The following is a 17983-nucleotide window of genomic DNA, read 5'->3' as shown; positions in this document are numbered from 1 at the left end:
TTTTATTATCAAAATTGTATACATCAAGTGGGTTATACCAAACTGAAAAATATTTACAATAAATAGTTTGTCACATTGTGGTAAAAAAGAAAAAAATTTAAAGTTTATTTACCGCCAATTTTGTCTTTTGCTTTTTTCAAAAGATACAGGTTATTATTTCCACAACGAAAAGTCATGTCTTCATGAAAATGACTAGCTTCTGTAAATTCTGGATAATCTTCAAGTCCAATCATTGTTGATTTAACATTATATCCAGGATCTTGTACAGCGAAAAATTGGTGTCTCGTTAAAACTAATAAATAATTTTCTGGCAGAGCTGGTCGCAAATTTCTTGCATTTGTGCAGACAGGCAGTTCAAGGCATAATGCAAAAATAGCGAGTGATATAATTGCTGAAATATTTATTTAAAATAAACAATGTAATTAATATTTTCAAAAATTGCTTGAAATAATTAGTTGTCTTTGAAATATATAATTATTAATTAATATTCATTATTTATTAATAAATAGAAATTAAAATTTTATTAATTATACTTACATATCTTCATTTTGATACCAATTAAAAACTCTTTGGGTTTTTAAAGACAATCACTTTAAATAGGCAAATGTTAAAAAATAATTTTAGAAACAATTATTAGATTCAATATTATATTTTCAAGTATAAACTGGTCGGTGGTCAACCAAGTACTGATTTTTTTTTCTACAAAATGTGGTGATATTAACTATTGAAAAAAAAGCCACGTCGATAGATTTTTAACGATAAGCTAATTACAAAATTTCTGGTTTTTCCATATATATATAAATTAACTACGAGCATACATAATTATTCAGTAGATAATAACATTTATTTTTTTGTTTCTATTTTGTTATCTGAAATGATAAATAGAAATAAAAAAAAAATTTTAATTCTCGGAAAAAGAAATAAAAATGAAATTTGAATAGCTCTTGATTGATTTATTTGAAATAAATAATTTTTTTTCATATATAATTGTGGACTTTGGTCACCTTATCATTTATTTTATTTATTAAAATAATATTGTTAATTAATTATTGGCCTACGTGACAAACAACATGTTCTTTTGTTCATATATTTTTTTTTTAATTATTTTTTTTTTTGATAATAAATTTTTAAAAATGTTTTTCAATATTAATTTTTTGTGTCATCATGATGACTACTTATCGGTTGACCGTTGTGTTGTTTTATTTAGATTTTTTTCATCATAAAAAATTATATTTTTGATAAAGAATTTGTCTACACGACAAACAGTATGTCCACAATAATTAATAACAAAATATAATTGAATTATTCTTTCAATTTCTATTCTAAAAAAAATATAATTCATTTATTATTTATTATAAACAATTTCTTTTTACAATAAATTATTTAATTAATAAAAAAATATATAAATCTACTTAACCAATCACAAAAATATTTATTAAAATTGTTTTTCAATCAACTGGATTATCATCAATATTAAAACGAAATACATCGCAAATAATTTATCGCGAAATATTTTTAAATTTAAATTTCACGATCTATCTGCCATCTGCAGTATGAAATCAACTTAACTTACCATCGGCAAGCAAGCATTCATTATTACCGACAATTCAAACAAGAAAAAAATGGAAAAAAAAAACATATTCCTCGTGGCAAAAATATAGCTCCATCTCTCTTAGTCCACCATTGAGTAAACTAGCGTGTCTCTTTTTTTCGTATACACATACTTAAAACATAGTATCAAGTATATATGTAACGTGTAGTAAAAATTAATACGCGTGTGTAAGTGAGCGAGACCGACGCGTGTGTGCCTGTAGTAATTAAAAATGTTTTATCGTAAAAATAATATAAATTTTAACATGTAAATAAAATGTTAAAACTAAAAAATTCAACTATATTTTCATCGCTAAATCAGCAATAATTAAATACAACAATTACAACTGGATAGTTTATTTATTCTTGTCTCAAAAAATCAACGCAGAGTGAGTCATAAAAAAAAAAAAAAATACTTGTTTTATTCTGTCTTCTGCCAAGATAACCTTTTTGTTTTTTCCTGTTAATTTTAAATTAAAAATATAAACAAAATCCATTTAATTTCATTCACCGTTATTAATAAATAAATACTAAATTTTCATAAATTTTATTGACAATACTATTGTTGTTTGTTTATCCATTTGTTTGTTTTTTTTTTTTTTTCTATTTTGACAAAAAAAATCGTCAGGATATTTTGTGATGAAATAAAAAAAATGCGCTGGCAACCTGCAATCAAAGCTACTTTTTTTGAGACCACTTGTTGAACACTCGCGATATGTTTTTTATTTAATTTTTTTTTTTCCTCAAAGTTGACACAGCTTATTTTTTTAAATCAAATATTTCATATCTAGGTCGTAATATGTTAATGTAATTTAAAAATATATTTGGGACGCTTTGCATTATTATTAACAGTTTGATGAATAATAAATTTTTTTTTCTTTTATATCTTGCCTCGCTAGACTTTCATACGGGCTAAATAAAAATATAGAAAAAAAAAAAAAGAGAAATGAAGAAGGGGGCGGTGCAGCATCTTTAGACGTGGAGGAATTGTTTTTTTTTTTTTTTTTTTTCTATTTTTATCGTAGGGTTTTCCTAACTTGACCCTAATATTTTAAAAAATATATATGCCTATTTCTTAATTCAATAATACACCAAGTTATAATGATTATTATTTATGTTCCAAACAGATTGCTGCAGTTGATAGAAAATATATATTTAAACACCACAAAAATCAAGTGTTAAAAAAAAGGTTTTTTTTATGGTTGAATTGAAAGTTTTGTTTGGTCTATCGGATTTAAACGAGCCAATAATGAATCCAAGAAGTGAAGAAGATTTTAGTATTTGTCGTGCAGATGCAAGTCCAGGACAAAAATATATTCTTAAATTTACACCACCATCTGAACCAAGTTTTATTTCACGTGGCAGATACAGTTCACCAGGTGGTATTAGTAAATCAGTGCCACGACGTAAATCAGACATTAAAAATAAAACAAATAGATCATTAAATTTTGATATTGGTAAAAGAACACATCGTCAATCAACAAATAATTCAACAAATACAACAAATTTAAGTCGTTCAGCTAAAATGTTAAAATCATTAAATATTGATATTAATAAAATTACCAACAACAGTGCTAAAAAAATTAATAAAACATTAAATTTTGATAAAACACCAAGTCCAAAAAGATTATCGACAAATATAAATAACAAAAGTAAACGTAATATGTCAAATTTAACACTTGATTCACCAAGTGTTATTAAAACATTACAATATGACAGTTCAAGTGAAACATCAGATGCAAGTCCAATGAATTTATCTAATGGATCAATTGATGAAAATCAAAATAAAACACCATCATCAAATAATAACAATAGAAAAGCTAAAAAATCATTGAGTTATTCATCACCATCATCAAATGGTAAATCACCAGATTTTAGTGTTTTATCACCAGGTTTAAGAACAGAATTACGTGAAAAAATTGATAATATTGTACAAGTTAATAATTTAACACCAAAATTTATTAATTTTAAAAATAAAATTACTGAAAATGCTGCTGTTAGTACACCGAGAAATTTGTTTAATAATTATAGTGATGACGATGATGATGATGATGATGATAATAAAAAAATGAAAGGTAAAAATAGTAGTGATGAAATAGTGAAAGACAAAAAAGAGGTGGAGTTTATAGAAAAAGAAGGAGAGGAAGATGAAGAATCACCTGAAACACCTAAAAATACAATTTGTGTTGTACCAGAAAGTATGAGTGCTATTAAAAAAAGTCACAGAAAAGAACGTGTTACTGGTCGTCTATTAAAATTAGAAAAAAGTAATATTGAAAAATCATTTAAAATGAATACTGATAATGATGAAAAAGAAGAAGAAAAAAATATATCAATAACACCAGAAACAAAAAATATTAAAAATACATTTAATCATACAATTGAGTCAATTAAAAAATCACATAAAAAAAATAGACAAAATAAAAATAAATCATGTAGTATTGATTCAGATGATGATGATTTATCTGAAACTGGTTCATTATTTGATTATTCAGCTGAAAAATTAAATGACAATGATGTTAATGATAATAAAATTGATAAAATTCCACAAATTATAATTCAAGAACATCAATCAACAAATGAAGAAATTATAAATAAAATTGATACAAATAAAACAACAACATCAACAACATCATCAACAGGTAATAGTACAACAACACCAGAAAATAAAATTGATTATTTACGTCGTATAATGACTGATTCAATAAAAAAATCTCATAAAAAAGTAAAAGATTTAAATAAAAAATCATTATTTAAACCACGAACATTAGAAAAAGGTCTTGATGATGAAAATGATAATAAAATAATAACAATTGATAATAATAATATAACAGATGATGATAAAAATCGTTCTGGTACACCAGAAAATATGAATTCAAGTCGTTTATTACTTGATAAATTTAATTCAGTTAAAAAATCACATAAAAAAGATAAACATCGTGTAGCTGGTTTTTCACAACAACGTCAAATTAATTTATCAAACACAAAAGTTGATGATGACAGTAATTCTACACAACAAATTGATGAAGCAAGTACTTCAAAAACAACTGATAATAACAACTGGCAGCTGAATAATTTAGGTACATCATTGCTTGATGATAATAACGAACCAAAGCCACTTTGTACATCACCAAATAAACGAAAAAATCCATCGAGTGATGATAATTTACAAATATCAAGTAGTAGTGGCTGTTGGAAAATTGAAAATGAATTGAATAACGATGAATTTAAAATATTTACTCCAATTAAAAAAAAAAAACCATTGAAAGTAATATCAACAACATCATCATCATCAACAATTGATGATTCGAAATTGTTGGCTGATGAAAATATTGAAATTGGAAGATGTGAAACACCAAAATTATCACAAGAAATAGATGATGATAATAATAATAATTTTAAAACACCAATTAAATCAAAAAAAATAAATACAGATGATGTAAATGATAATGAAGAAGATAATGATGAACAAATTGATGATGTTAATGGTCGTTTAACACCAGAAAATCAAGCATTACATCCACATATAACTTGTCTAAGTTCAATTAAAAAATCACATAAAAAAGATAAATGGACAAAGTCAACAAAACGTACGTCATATTTATTAAAAAAATTTATTGACGTTAAAAATATTGTTGATAGTCCAATGAAAGAAAATAAAACAAAAACATGGCGTACAAATATTGATAATCAATCATCATCAGATAGTGCAGATAAATGTGATGATGAAAATCAAAGTAATAATAGTAATAGTCCAAAAGCATCAACAAGTTATTCAACAATATTAACTGATACAAATTCACCAACAAAAACACCACCAAATACATTGGAAACAAAAACATATCTACGTTTATTACAAACAACATCAATAAAACGTTCACACAAAAAAATGCGTGATAAAAAAAAACAAGAATCAATTATATTTGATCCAGATTTATCAGATGATGGTTCAATATTTGATGAAACAGATAAAAAAATTAATGATTTAGATAATAATGATTGTTTACCTCTGGAAGGTGATGATGATCATACAAACATAAATGATCTTACTGAAAAGGTAAATAAATTTAAAAATTTAAATTTTTCGATTATAATTAATAAATTTTATTTGTTTTCTAGATAACTTGTTCAAAACGTCGATGCAGCAGTGGTAATAAATCAGATGATGGATCAATATTTGGCTCTGATTCTGAGCAACAAATAACACCACGAAGACGTAATGTTAAAATGATTAAAAATGATACAACTTGAATAATAATAAAATGGTTTTTTTTCTTTTCTTTTTAATTGTTAATTTTTTATATTAAAAAAAAACAAATGAAAAACACAATAACAGAAAATTTTATAAATAGTGTTGAGTCACATGACTGTTGTTGGCATACTCAAGATGTTGTTGTCAAGTACAACATGATAATAATTTTTTTTTAATATTAATTATCTTATTATAAAATGATTATATCGTTTAATGACTAATCATCAAATTTAGGTGGTTGTGGTTTTTATTTTCTATTGGACATTAGTTGCTTTATAATATTAATTAATAAAATTAGATATTAAGGCATATTATCATCAAATTAATCAACAATAACTTGCAATTATTATCATGTGGAAATATTGATTTATATTATTTTTTTTACAATATTTCACTTGTTAAAATGATTCAAGCTGACGGTAGTAATTATCATTGAACCGTTTGTCATTGTTTAATAATCGAAATATAATTATCAAGACAATTATTTTACAAATGACTTTAAGCTAAAATTATTCATAATTATTGTCATTAATTAATTGATATGATAAAAAAAAACAATTAAACATTTGCACCTTTTTTTTATATAAAAATAAATCATTAAATTTAATCAAATTTATATTTAAACGTGCCTTAATAATAATTCATTATATCATTATTAAATTTACGTTTTTTATTTTGTTAAATTTAAATCACAAATGTGAAATTCAAATTATTATTTTATTATACGTCAAGTTTATCAGTCGTAGTGTTATTGTGATATGTAAATAATTGTTTCCATTTTTTTTTTTTGTCATTTTTCTTCTAAAAAATTTCTTCAATAATAATTTTTTTTTTTCTTCATAATCTCATTATAAAAAAACTAACAAAATTTGATATTTAATTCATAAAATTAATGTTAAATAAAATATTAGATTTAGAAAAAATTGTAATACATTTATTAGTAATTAATTAAAAATTATTCATCATCATTTTAATCATTTTTTAATCGAAAAAAATTATAATTCATCCAGATTATTATGTTGTTGCAGAAAAAAAATTTTTGTATCTTAATTGAATAAAATACTATTAGTACTATTGTTTTTTTGTTGTGTCATTAATTATTGTTTATAATATTTTTTTTATTATTATTTATTAAATGTTAAGGTGGTTTTTCAACGGATCTATCAGCCGCCATTTGCAATTTGTATTTCTTGGAATTGTTGCTTGATGGAAACAAGCCACAAATTTCTAAGCCATTATTATTATTATATTTTTTGTAGACCATGTGTGGAAGTGAACAACAGTGAACAATACCAACAAATACCATTGTCCATTAACCTGCATAGATGTGCATAGACCTGGACTGCATTAAATTGTTGATAAGTTTGATAATAAATAATTAAATTTTGTTAATTAAATCAAGTATAAATTGGAAACATGGGGAAGCTAAATGTCACGATGTTGAGATATCTCACACGAGAAGATTTTCGTGTTTTAACAGCGGTTAGTTTTATATTTTTCTATTATTAATTAGTATTATTATAAATATTCATATGTTTTATTAATTATCAACAGATTGAAATGGGAATGAAAAATCATGAACTTGTTCCTGCTACATTAGCATCTCAAATTGCAGATTTACGTCATGGTGGAGTTCATAAATTGTTGAGAGAACTTTGTAAACATAAATTGCTAAGTTATGAACGTGGAAAACATTGCAAGTATTTTTACAAATATATATTGAGTGTTATAATATTTAATTTATGTTTATATTTAATTTAATTTAATTATTCTAGATGATGGTTATCGTTTGACAAATTCTGGCTATGATTATTTGGCACTTAAAACACTTGCATCACGACGTGTTGTTTCATCATTTGGTAATCAAATTGGTGTTGGTAAAGAATCAAATATTTATGTTGTTGCAAATGATGAGGGTGAACCAGTATGTTTAAAACTTCATCGTCTTGGTAGAACATGTTTTAGAAATGTTAAAGAAAAACGTGATTATCATAAAAGTAGAAAATCAATGTCTTGGTTGTATTTATCAAGAGTATCAGCAACAAGAGAATTTGCATATATGAAAGCATTGCAAGATCGTGGTTTTCCTGTACCAAAACCAATTGATTTTAATCGTCATTGTATTATCATGGAGCTGATTGAAGGTGGACCATTGTAAGTAGTACTATTGATTTAAAAAAAAAACAATATATACATAATAAAATTTGATAATTTTATCATGTTATTTTAGATATGGTGTTCATGAAGTTGACAATGTTGAAGAACTTTATGATGAGCTCATGGAATTAATTGTAAGACTTGCAAATCATGGTGTTATTCATGGTGATTTTAATGAATTTAATATCATGATGAAAAATGATGGAAAACCAATAATCATTGATTTTCCACAAATGGTATCAACAAAACATCAAAATGCTGAATTTTTCTTTGAACGTGATGTTAATTGTATTCGTGAATTTTTCAAAAAACGTTTTGGCTATGAAAGTGAATTGTATCCAAAATTCACAGATATATTGTAAGTTAATAATACAATTAATTCATTTGAATAATTTAATAATCCATTTTTAATTTATTATAGACGTGAAGATTGTGTTGATGTTGAAATAAGAGCAAGTGGTTTAACACGACAAATGGAAAAGGATCTTTTATTAGAAATGGGAATGAATGAGGAGGAAGAAGAAGAAGATGATGATGAAGAAAATGTAGAAGAAGAAGAAGAAGAAGAAACAGAAGACGATATAAATACACAACCATCTGATGAACATACAGAGGAACAAGTGTTTAACAGTGATGAAGTTGATAACCTACGTCAAGAAGTTGAAAAATCTGTAGCTGAAGGTTTAAATGATGAATCAACAAATGATACAGATAATGTAATTGATCCAGAAACAACTGAATCATCTGATGAAGCTTCTAATGATGATGTTGTTCCTGAATTAGCAGACATGTCACTTCATAATAATGAATATTATCAAGATTACGATGGTAGAAGTGTCAGAAGTGCAACATCAGCTACAACAATTGCACCAGAAGATATAAAAAAACGTACACAACAAGCACTTGCACGTAGAGAAAAAAAAGAAAAAAATTCTCGAAGATTAAGAGTTAAAGGAGAAGCAAGTGCACGAACTAGAGTACGTCGTGCTAATCGTAATGAAATAAAAGACTCCAAGGGTATCTGGGGTTAAAAATAATTATCATAATGATTTATTAATAAAATAATTATATACATTATCTAACTTTATTATTTTTTATTCATCATTATTATCATCTAAATCAACAATTAATATTGTTATTATATTTATCATACCTTTTTTTTTTTTCAACCAATGATAAAACTATTTTATAATGATAATTTTAATTCCGGTTATTTGATAAACTATAACAGTAGATTATTTAATTTTTCAATTTATATTTTTAGATATTTTATAAACTATAAATAACTGCATTTTTTTGCTTTGTCAATTTAATAAATTGTTCAAGATCATGATGAAGTTTAAAAATATAAAAAAAAAAATGAATTATTTAATAATTTTTTAGTATCAATTCAGTGTATCATTGAAGAGTTCAAGATATAGCTATTGTCGATTACGACAGCAAGTGCAAAGCAGTGGAGGGCTTGAACCCGGTGTGTTGTATATATCAACTGACTTCAAGGCTTCTGTAGTTCATTCCAACTCAACTCATTGAGTTTCAAGTAGTAGCGCCAGTTTTTTTTTTGTATTTAAAATTAATTCTTCAAGTAATTTTACAATGGCAAAGGATAATTTAACAGCTGTTTTGTATGGCATCAATGATATAAGACTGGTCAGTTGAAATTATAAATAAACAATTATCATTATTAATAAAAAATCATTTATTTATTTTTATTATATTACTTAGTTTTTCTTTTTTAATTTTGAAATAATTATTCAGTACTTGTTTGTCCTTGATTAGTACATGTGACAAGGTCAATTATTACAAAACAATTTTACAAGCACATGGTCAATAATACTTAATAATTAAATTAAATTATTTTAACAGGAACAAACAGCTATTGAGGAACCAGCTGATGGTGGTATGTTTTACATGAATAATTTTATATTTTTAATTTTTTTACATACAATTATCGATTGAACAATATCAACAGTATGCTAATAATGCACTATACTATTTTATTACTAGAATAACACACTAACAAGTATATATGCACTTGAATAAGTGACAAGTATTATGCATTTTTATTCAATTTAAATAATACTTCTTTTTTAAAAATAAAACGTAATAGAAAAAAAATTTATATGCAGTGTCCTTGTATGATACTAGATAAACTTGTAATTCTAATTTTTTTTTTTTTATTATTTTATGTTTATATGTATATAACTACTTGTTTATGACTAATTAAAATTGAATTTAAAATTTTTTTTTTTTCTATTTTAAAATGATAATTTTTTGATATTTAAATTTTGTACATTTTTTTTAAGATGCAAATTTGATTTGTATTTATTATTAATTTACAGAGGTTCTTTTGGCAATGTCATGTGTTGGAATTTGTGGCTCTGATGTTCATTATTTAGTAAATGGAAGAATTGGTGATTTTATTGTAGAAAAACCAATGATAATTGGTCATGAATCTGCTGGTATTGTTGCAAAGATTGGAAATAATGTTAAAAATTTAAAGGTATAATTAACTAACAATAATTTATTATTAAAAATTAATGATTAATTATATTTTTGTGAATAGGTAGGTGATAGAGTTGCTATTGAACCTGGTGTATCATGTAGAACATGTCATTTTTGTAAAGAAGGTCGTTATAATTTATGCAAAGATATGGTATTTTGTGCAACACCACCAATCCATGGAAGTCTTCGTCGTTTTTACAAACACGCTGCTGATTTTTGTTTCAAGTATGTAGTATATATTCAAATTATTTCTATATTGATTTCACAATATTTAACACTTCGTACAAGCTTATCATTTGCGTCATAATCTAGTGACCTAAATGTTATCTTGAATCAAGTCATTGTATGACCTGAATATTTTTATTTCGATCGATAAAAAATATACAAACATGCAAAATTAAAGAAATAAAATATTTTTTTTGTTGATAGATTACCAGATCATGTTACAATGGAAGAAGGTGCACTTTTAGAGCCACTTTCAGTTGGTGTACATGCTTGTAAACGAGCAGGAGTTGGTATTGGATCAAAAGTCTTGATCCTTGGAGCTGGACCAATTGGTCTTGTTACATTACTTGTTGCTAAAGCTATGGGTGCTAGTATGGTTGTGATAACTGGTACGTTGTTGCATTAAAAAATTCATGATGATCAATAAAATATTTATTGATCAACAAGTTGCATAAGCTAGATATTTGCGCAGTAATTTAATCGTTAAATTCTACAAATAGTTTATTTATTATCAGTATTATCTTAAACAATTATTGTTAATTTCCATTATGTCATAGTTTGTTTGTTTGTGTTTTGATGATCCAGCACAATGTTCTAATGAAAAACAACAATTTACAGATCTCGTTCAGTCAAGATTAGATGTTGCAAAACAACTTGGTGCTGATGATACATTTTTAGTTCCACGTGATGCGACTGAAGAAAAAATTGTTGAAAGTATACATGGATTATTTAATGGAGAACCTGATAAAACAATTGATGCTTCTGGTGCTCAATCAACTATTCGTACTGCTATTCTTGTCAGTATTTTTATTATATTTTTAATTTTTTTACGTAACAGATAATATTTATAATTTATTTTCAGGCAACAAAGGCAGGTGGTACTGCTGTTTTGGTAGGAATGGGAGCACCTGAAGTAAAAATACCTCTAATTAATGCTCTCATACGTGAGGTTGATATAAGAGGTGTATTTCGTTATGCAAATGAGTCAGTAAATTAATTAATAAACATTTTTATTACTAATTTTTTTAATATTTAATTTATTGTTTTTTCATGTTTACAGCTATCCTGATGCATTGGATCTTGTTGCTTCTGGTAAAGTCAATGTAAAACCATTAATAACACACAATTTTAAAATTCAAAATACTGTTGATGCATTTGAAATGGCAAAATCAACTACAAATGGTGCAATCAAAGTTATGATTCATTGTGAATAATGGAAATTCATTTGAAAATTTTAATTGACATGTTGAACATTAATTAATCATTATTTAAATTAATCTGATTATTTATATAAAGAGTTGTTTATTTTTTTAAATTCTATTTTTGATAGAATAAAATAATTTATATTACTTCATTGTTTATTTTTCTTTCAATAAAATTCAGAGCAGTTGTTAATTTATCACCAACTGATAAAACAAATGCTCAGTATTACTACTGATGTTACTCTATCGAAAAAGTTTTTAAAACAATATAAAATAATTTCTAATCAACTTGCTGTTAGTAAATAGAAAAACCAATTAAACAGTTGTAGTAAAAAAAAATTATTTCTATTTGATAAAAATTTAATACAATCACGACAAGGTAAAATATAAAAATTATTAATTTGTAAATTGAAATGTTAATTTATTAATTTAATTACATTTCTATTTTCATTAACTAATTTTTATAAATTCATATAAAATAATGATAATGAAAATAAAATATTCTACGTTAATGTACAAAGTACAATGGATTTGTGTATTTAGAGAATTGAGTGTTCCAATCAACCACAAGTATTATGAATTTTTTAAAATACAAATATTCTATGATATCGCTTCCATCTGTTACCATTGACTTTTGACAATAGCACTGCATGACTTTGGTCTTTATTAGCCTTCTCATATCCAAAACCACTCAAATATACTTGTCCAGTATTTTAAAATCTCAAGAGTATTTTTTTTGTTTCTCCAAACATTAAATAACAACAACAACAATAGTTTAAAAAAAAAATATTTTTATTTTTCTTTAAAATAAAAATTATTATTTTTAAATAAAACTATAAAAATTTATAAATAATAATAATTAATTAATTTAAATATTTATTATAAAAAAAAAGAAATTTAATAATTTACAAGTTTTTTTTTTTATTTTTAAAAAAATCTTTAATTAATCTATTTATTATAAAATATTTTATTTAAATGAAAAAATGATATTTCAATATTTTAACAATAATAAAAAAATTGATTAAAATATGGAATAAAAAAAAAAAAAAAAATGCGGTCAAGGGGTAGAGACATACGGTAGAGGGTTCTGTATGATCATTGTCTATCTGACAATAGAACCGCGTGACTTCTTCCATTAGCCTTCTATATATTACCAAGTGGTTTACATATTTACTTGCTCTACTCTGAGTATGTACTATCCAGTGTCAATAACCGAGTGCTTTATTTAAATATTTTTTTTCCACATGCAGTCTCATTGCACCTTATCAATGTCATTGAAAATTCATCAATTTATTATTTTTTATTTTTACCATTTACCTATATTTCCCTACAACAAAGAAACTCGAAAATAATTCATTTTATTCAACAAAATAATAGTAAAATATTATTTAAAAAATAGATCGAAAAAAAATTTATGATTTAAATGGTGGAAAAAAGAGTTAAGGGATAAAATCGAAAAAGTTTAAAAAGTATTTTTCTAAAATTATACCATGTAGAAGTAAAAGAATGAATTATCGTAATGTTAAATTTCAACGATGACAATAAAAATTGTGTGTTGATGAATCCTCTGATTTACATGTTAAAATGCTAAAATAGTAGACGATATAACAACCGAGTAGTTACATAGAAATTCATACTAGAAATAGAGTAAAATAAAAAATATAAAATCGACTGTCCTGGCTAGTAACAGTTCAACATAATATAAACCCATGTAACTCTCTCCTCGTTTTGCCATCAACTCTTCATTTTTTTATTCATTCAATTCATATTTTTTTTTTATCAACCCACATTTACAAATGTTACCAAGGTATTTTAAATTTTACATACATAGTGGCATATTTTATCAAGTGCTTGTCAAATAAAACTCAATTGAGTACATTCAATGACTGACAATTATTTTATGATTAATTATTATCAACAACAGGTTAATATAAATTTTCTTCAGTCAAAATTAATCAAAACTTTGTCATAAACCTGACAGTTAATTTTTAAAAAATTTATAATAATAATTATTATTACTACATTAAAATGAATTGAGAAAATTAAATAAATAAAATGAAAAAAAAGTTTTGAAAGTGGTCAATGATGCATGTATGTATGCTAGTATGAAGACATAGTAATTAATTAAAGTGGCTTGATAAACAAGTCGAAAATTCATACCGTACATTAATCTATATATCATGATTTTCGTAGAGTTTGAAACTTTGGTGCTTTTGGGTAAATATAATCGCTGCATTTCCCATGGGTACGTTGATTACCTGGGTGGAAGATGTTATGCTTATACAACTACCACCCTAACATTTTGTGCCAGCAAACTTTGTCACTGTAAATATCCTTTTTTTTTTTCATATTGAATTTTTAGCCCTATGATTCTTGGAGCGTTGATTGATTGCTCGACAAATTTATGTATTTACGTTACATATATTTTTTTTTTTTAATTAATAAAAAATTTAGTTCGTTTATTTGGTTTAAATTTAGTTGATAATTTTTTTTATATTTTTTAATTAAAAATAAATAAAGTGTATTTATTTTGAATACAGGTATAAAGTGAAAATAATTTTTAATTGAAAAATTTTATTTTTTATTTTGAAGGAAAATTTTTTATTAATATTTAGGAAAAATAGAAAATTTATTATTTATTTAATGTAATTTAGATATTTTTATTTTTTAAATTGCTTGTGAATTTAATTTAGTCAATTAATTAGTTTTTGTTATTTTTAACTTGAAAAATTAATTTTATTTGATTTAAATAATTACTGTTATTTAAAAAATATTTTAATAATTTAATTATATGTATTATTGGTTTGTAAATAATTTTTTTTTACCGGTTAAAAGGATATACGAGTTTGCGGTTATGACTGCAATCGTTTATATATTTTAAAACAGACGCACGTGCGACAGGACGTATGAGGTTTCAATATTATTTTATATGCATCTTGTATTTATTTTTTTTTAAACCTCAAAAATGATAACATACAAGTCTTTCATATTATATTTCGACAATATGAATATAATACATTTGACTTGAACTCAAGTTGAAAGAATAATATACTTTTCATTTGAATATATTATTAATTTTAAAATCAACTTAGAAATTAAATTTAAATTATTTTTATTATAGCTAAATAATTTTTCAAATATATTCTAAATATTTCAATTTTTCTAGCAAAACAAAAAACCTTTTTCACAATTAAATTGATGAAAAAATTTCATATAATCAATTACAATAAAAAATAAAATATAATAATTGTTTAACAATAAATAAACACAATGTTTTATCTCGTTATTGAAAATAACATGTTGTAAAATATTTCAGCTAGTTATTTAAAATTGAAAGAAAATTATTTTTCATTTTTCCAATATGCAGTTATATTATACAGTTATTTTGTATTTTAAAAAATAACTATAATATACATTAACTCAATTTATTCACTCTATAATCCAAAGAGCGTTTATAATAAAAATGTACATTAACGGAAATTTACGATTACTTTTCATCACAGAGTTTTAAACATTTTACAGAATATTCTCACTCTTATCAGTTATCTCAAATGTTAATTTGTTTTTTATTTTTCATACAATATTATTAATAGAAAATTTTTATTTATTGTTAAATGTCACAGGAAATATAGCTGGGTTAATATTGTCGTTTACATTAAACATCACATGTTTATTAAATTAATAATCTGTTATTTAAAAACTTGTACATGATTAAGTAAAATTACTGCAAATGGATTTGATCTAGTTTCAATACTGATTTACTTATTGATTAACTTAAACTTGTTCAATTATTTTTTTAGTCATTCTATATATAAATTATCAACAAACATCTCATTTAGTTTTTCCCTTTTTAAATTTTATGTAGATCGTGGTTAATCTGAAAATTCTAATAGAAACTCGTCTAAGCATACAAGCATTTTAATTACAGTCTGGTTTAAAAATCGAACAAGTAGATAAGTGCGTGTGTAAAACTCGTGTGTGATATTTGACTGGTTTCATTTATCTTCTTCGTTCGTTAGTTCGTTTTTTTTTTCTTTTTTTAATTCCTATTTGTATCTCTTGTCTTCTGGTTTTTTCCAATTTTTTTTTGTTCATTTTTTTTTGTTGAATCTAAATTGAGAGAGACACACAAACGAATGATGTAGTTCTTTGAGCTTTAGACATGAATGTACACTAGATGTATATTGTGATGGCTTTGTCGTTACATTTTTTTTTTTTTTTTGCTTTTTTGACCAACGTCAATGTGCTTTGCTGCTTGAAGGATCCATAGCTTTTTTAGTTTGCATTTAATATTGTCAAAGTGCTTTGAATAAAAAAACTGGGATTATAAATTTTTTCGCCACTTTACTGAAAAATAATTAAAAGAAATATCACAATGAAAAATCGAAAATTAAATTGTATTATTATTGTAAATTTTAAAAACAATTACAACGAATTTTCTTCTTTTTTTTTTACGAAATAATAGATCAAGATAATTTGTAAATTTGACCGAGAAATTCATGTTTGATATTTCTGACCTTGAGCTATTTAATTTTATCTGGGTTTTAATTTTTAATTAATAAATCATATCAGTGTCAAAATTTCAAAAAAAAATATATTTCTAATATTGAATTATCTTGGGAATTATCTGTCTCTGGGGACATTGAAAATGTCAAGACCTTTTTGACGCTGATGCAATGTCCCATTGGGTAGTTCCATCATGATTTTTTTTTTAATTTTATTTTTAATAACCTGTGAAGTTGATAAAACAGGTGTACTAATTAAAAGTTGGATTGTCAAATAAATAACATCAAATAAACATGCCAAGATTAAAATCAGCTTTTTTTTTTAACAATATTTCTAACGGTTTTAGTTTTGATGAGATTGAAGGATTAAACTAATATTAACAAGTGTTATTTTATTGAGTTTCAAGTGGCTTTAGATGTCTAACAACTTGATGAAAAAATAAACATCTTAGTCGGTATTTATAAATGAATATTTAATTAATAATAATTATTCAATTCTTGTCGTAATTTTAAAAATATTATATTTCATTTTAGAATGTCTCTTTGTCATTGTGACCATTAAAATAAATTACAGATTGATAATAAAAAAAAAAAAAAAAACACATTCATTATGATAATAATAAATTTGATTATTCTAAAAAATATATTGTGCAATTTTTTTTATTTTTTAACGAGTCGTTGATTTTGCTGTTGCTCGAGCTTGTGTCAACGAGGTCAAGCGTATTTTTTATTTTTCATCTTGTAATTATATTTTTTATAATTTATTTATTTTTTCTAGTGATAAATAATTTATAATCACTGATAAAAAAAAAATGTTCTAATTTAAATTATTTATTTTAATTAATTTTTTATTTAAAAAAAAAAAAGAGACAAAATTTTCTATTTTAATTTAAAGAAAATTAATTTTTTTTGTTGTTAAAATTTTTTTTCTTTATTAATAATTAGCAATTTGAATTTATGTCATTTTAAATTTATAAAATATATAGTAATTTAATTATTTATTTAATAATATTAGTCTATTTTTTTAAATTTTATTTGTAAAAAATTAAATAGACTAATTTTAATAGAATGTTAAAATGTATAAACGCCTTGAAAATAATTCCATCGTGATAAAATGAAAAACGGTATATTAAAAAAAAATATTTTGATTAATATTTCATTGGCATCATCATCATCATCATCATCTTCATAAATGTTAGCTATTAATACTTGCACGATACAAAAGAAGGTAATTAGCAGGCTCTGGTTTCATCATTCATATTTTTCCCTCATCCTTTTAACTTTATTTAATTCTCATCCTATTTTTTTTTCTTTTTAATCATATTTAAATAAAAGAATAAATTTTTTTTCTGTTAATCTTCACGGTGTATATTATATACACATACAAAAGTCAACCTTCAGTAAAGCAAAACATTTTTTAAAAAATAAGACAGAATAAAAAAAAAAAAAAAAATAGAGGGTACATTAGGAGGACTAATGAAGCAACTGACGTGCATCATCGACTCAAGAAAAATATCTATAAAAAAGCTACAAAAAATTAAAAATAA

At 23.9% G+C, this 17983-nt stretch overlaps 3 protein-coding genes across 3 annotated transcripts; all 3 read left to right on the top strand.

The window, feature by feature from the left end:
• The first annotated feature begins 1768 nt into the window (after nt 1-1768).
• On the top strand, nt 1769-5872 carry LOC122851294 (GATA zinc finger domain-containing protein 14-like). Its single transcript, XM_044150428.1, has 3 exons — nt 1769-1979; nt 2718-5647; nt 5710-5872. The coding sequence occupies exons 2-3, from the start codon at nt 2789-2791 to the stop codon at nt 5839-5841; spliced, it is 2991 nt and encodes a 996-aa protein (XP_044006363.1). The 5' UTR covers nt 1769-1979; nt 2718-2788; the 3' UTR covers nt 5842-5872.
• Nucleotides 5873-7079: 1207 nt separating this feature from the next.
• On the top strand, nt 7080-9105 carry LOC122851292 (serine/threonine-protein kinase rio2). The gene is made up of 5 exons (XM_044150426.1): nt 7080-7324; nt 7397-7538; nt 7618-7996; nt 8073-8357; nt 8421-9105. The coding sequence occupies exons 1-5, from the start codon at nt 7259-7261 to the stop codon at nt 9028-9030; spliced, it is 1482 nt and encodes a 493-aa protein (XP_044006361.1). The 5' UTR covers nt 7080-7258; the 3' UTR covers nt 9031-9105.
• A 218-nt stretch (nt 9106-9323) lies between these two features.
• Nucleotides 9324-12915, top strand: LOC122851293 (sorbitol dehydrogenase-like). Its single transcript, XM_044150427.1, has 8 exons — nt 9324-9649; nt 9866-9899; nt 10342-10502; nt 10566-10729; nt 10934-11118; nt 11348-11526; nt 11592-11713; nt 11790-12915. The coding sequence occupies exons 1-8, from the start codon at nt 9596-9598 to the stop codon at nt 11941-11943; spliced, it is 1053 nt and encodes a 350-aa protein (XP_044006362.1). The 5' UTR covers nt 9324-9595; the 3' UTR covers nt 11944-12915.
• Nucleotides 12916-17983: the final 5068 nt, after the last annotated feature.

The sequence above is a fragment of the Aphidius gifuensis genome, linkage group LG3 (genome assembly GCF_014905175.1).
Source record: "Aphidius gifuensis isolate YNYX2018 linkage group LG3, ASM1490517v1, whole genome shotgun sequence".
Taxonomy (NCBI): Eukaryota; Metazoa; Arthropoda; class Insecta; order Hymenoptera; family Braconidae; genus Aphidius; species Aphidius gifuensis.
Note: the sequence above shows the minus strand (reverse complement) of the source record. Positions and strands in the feature narration are given on the sequence as shown.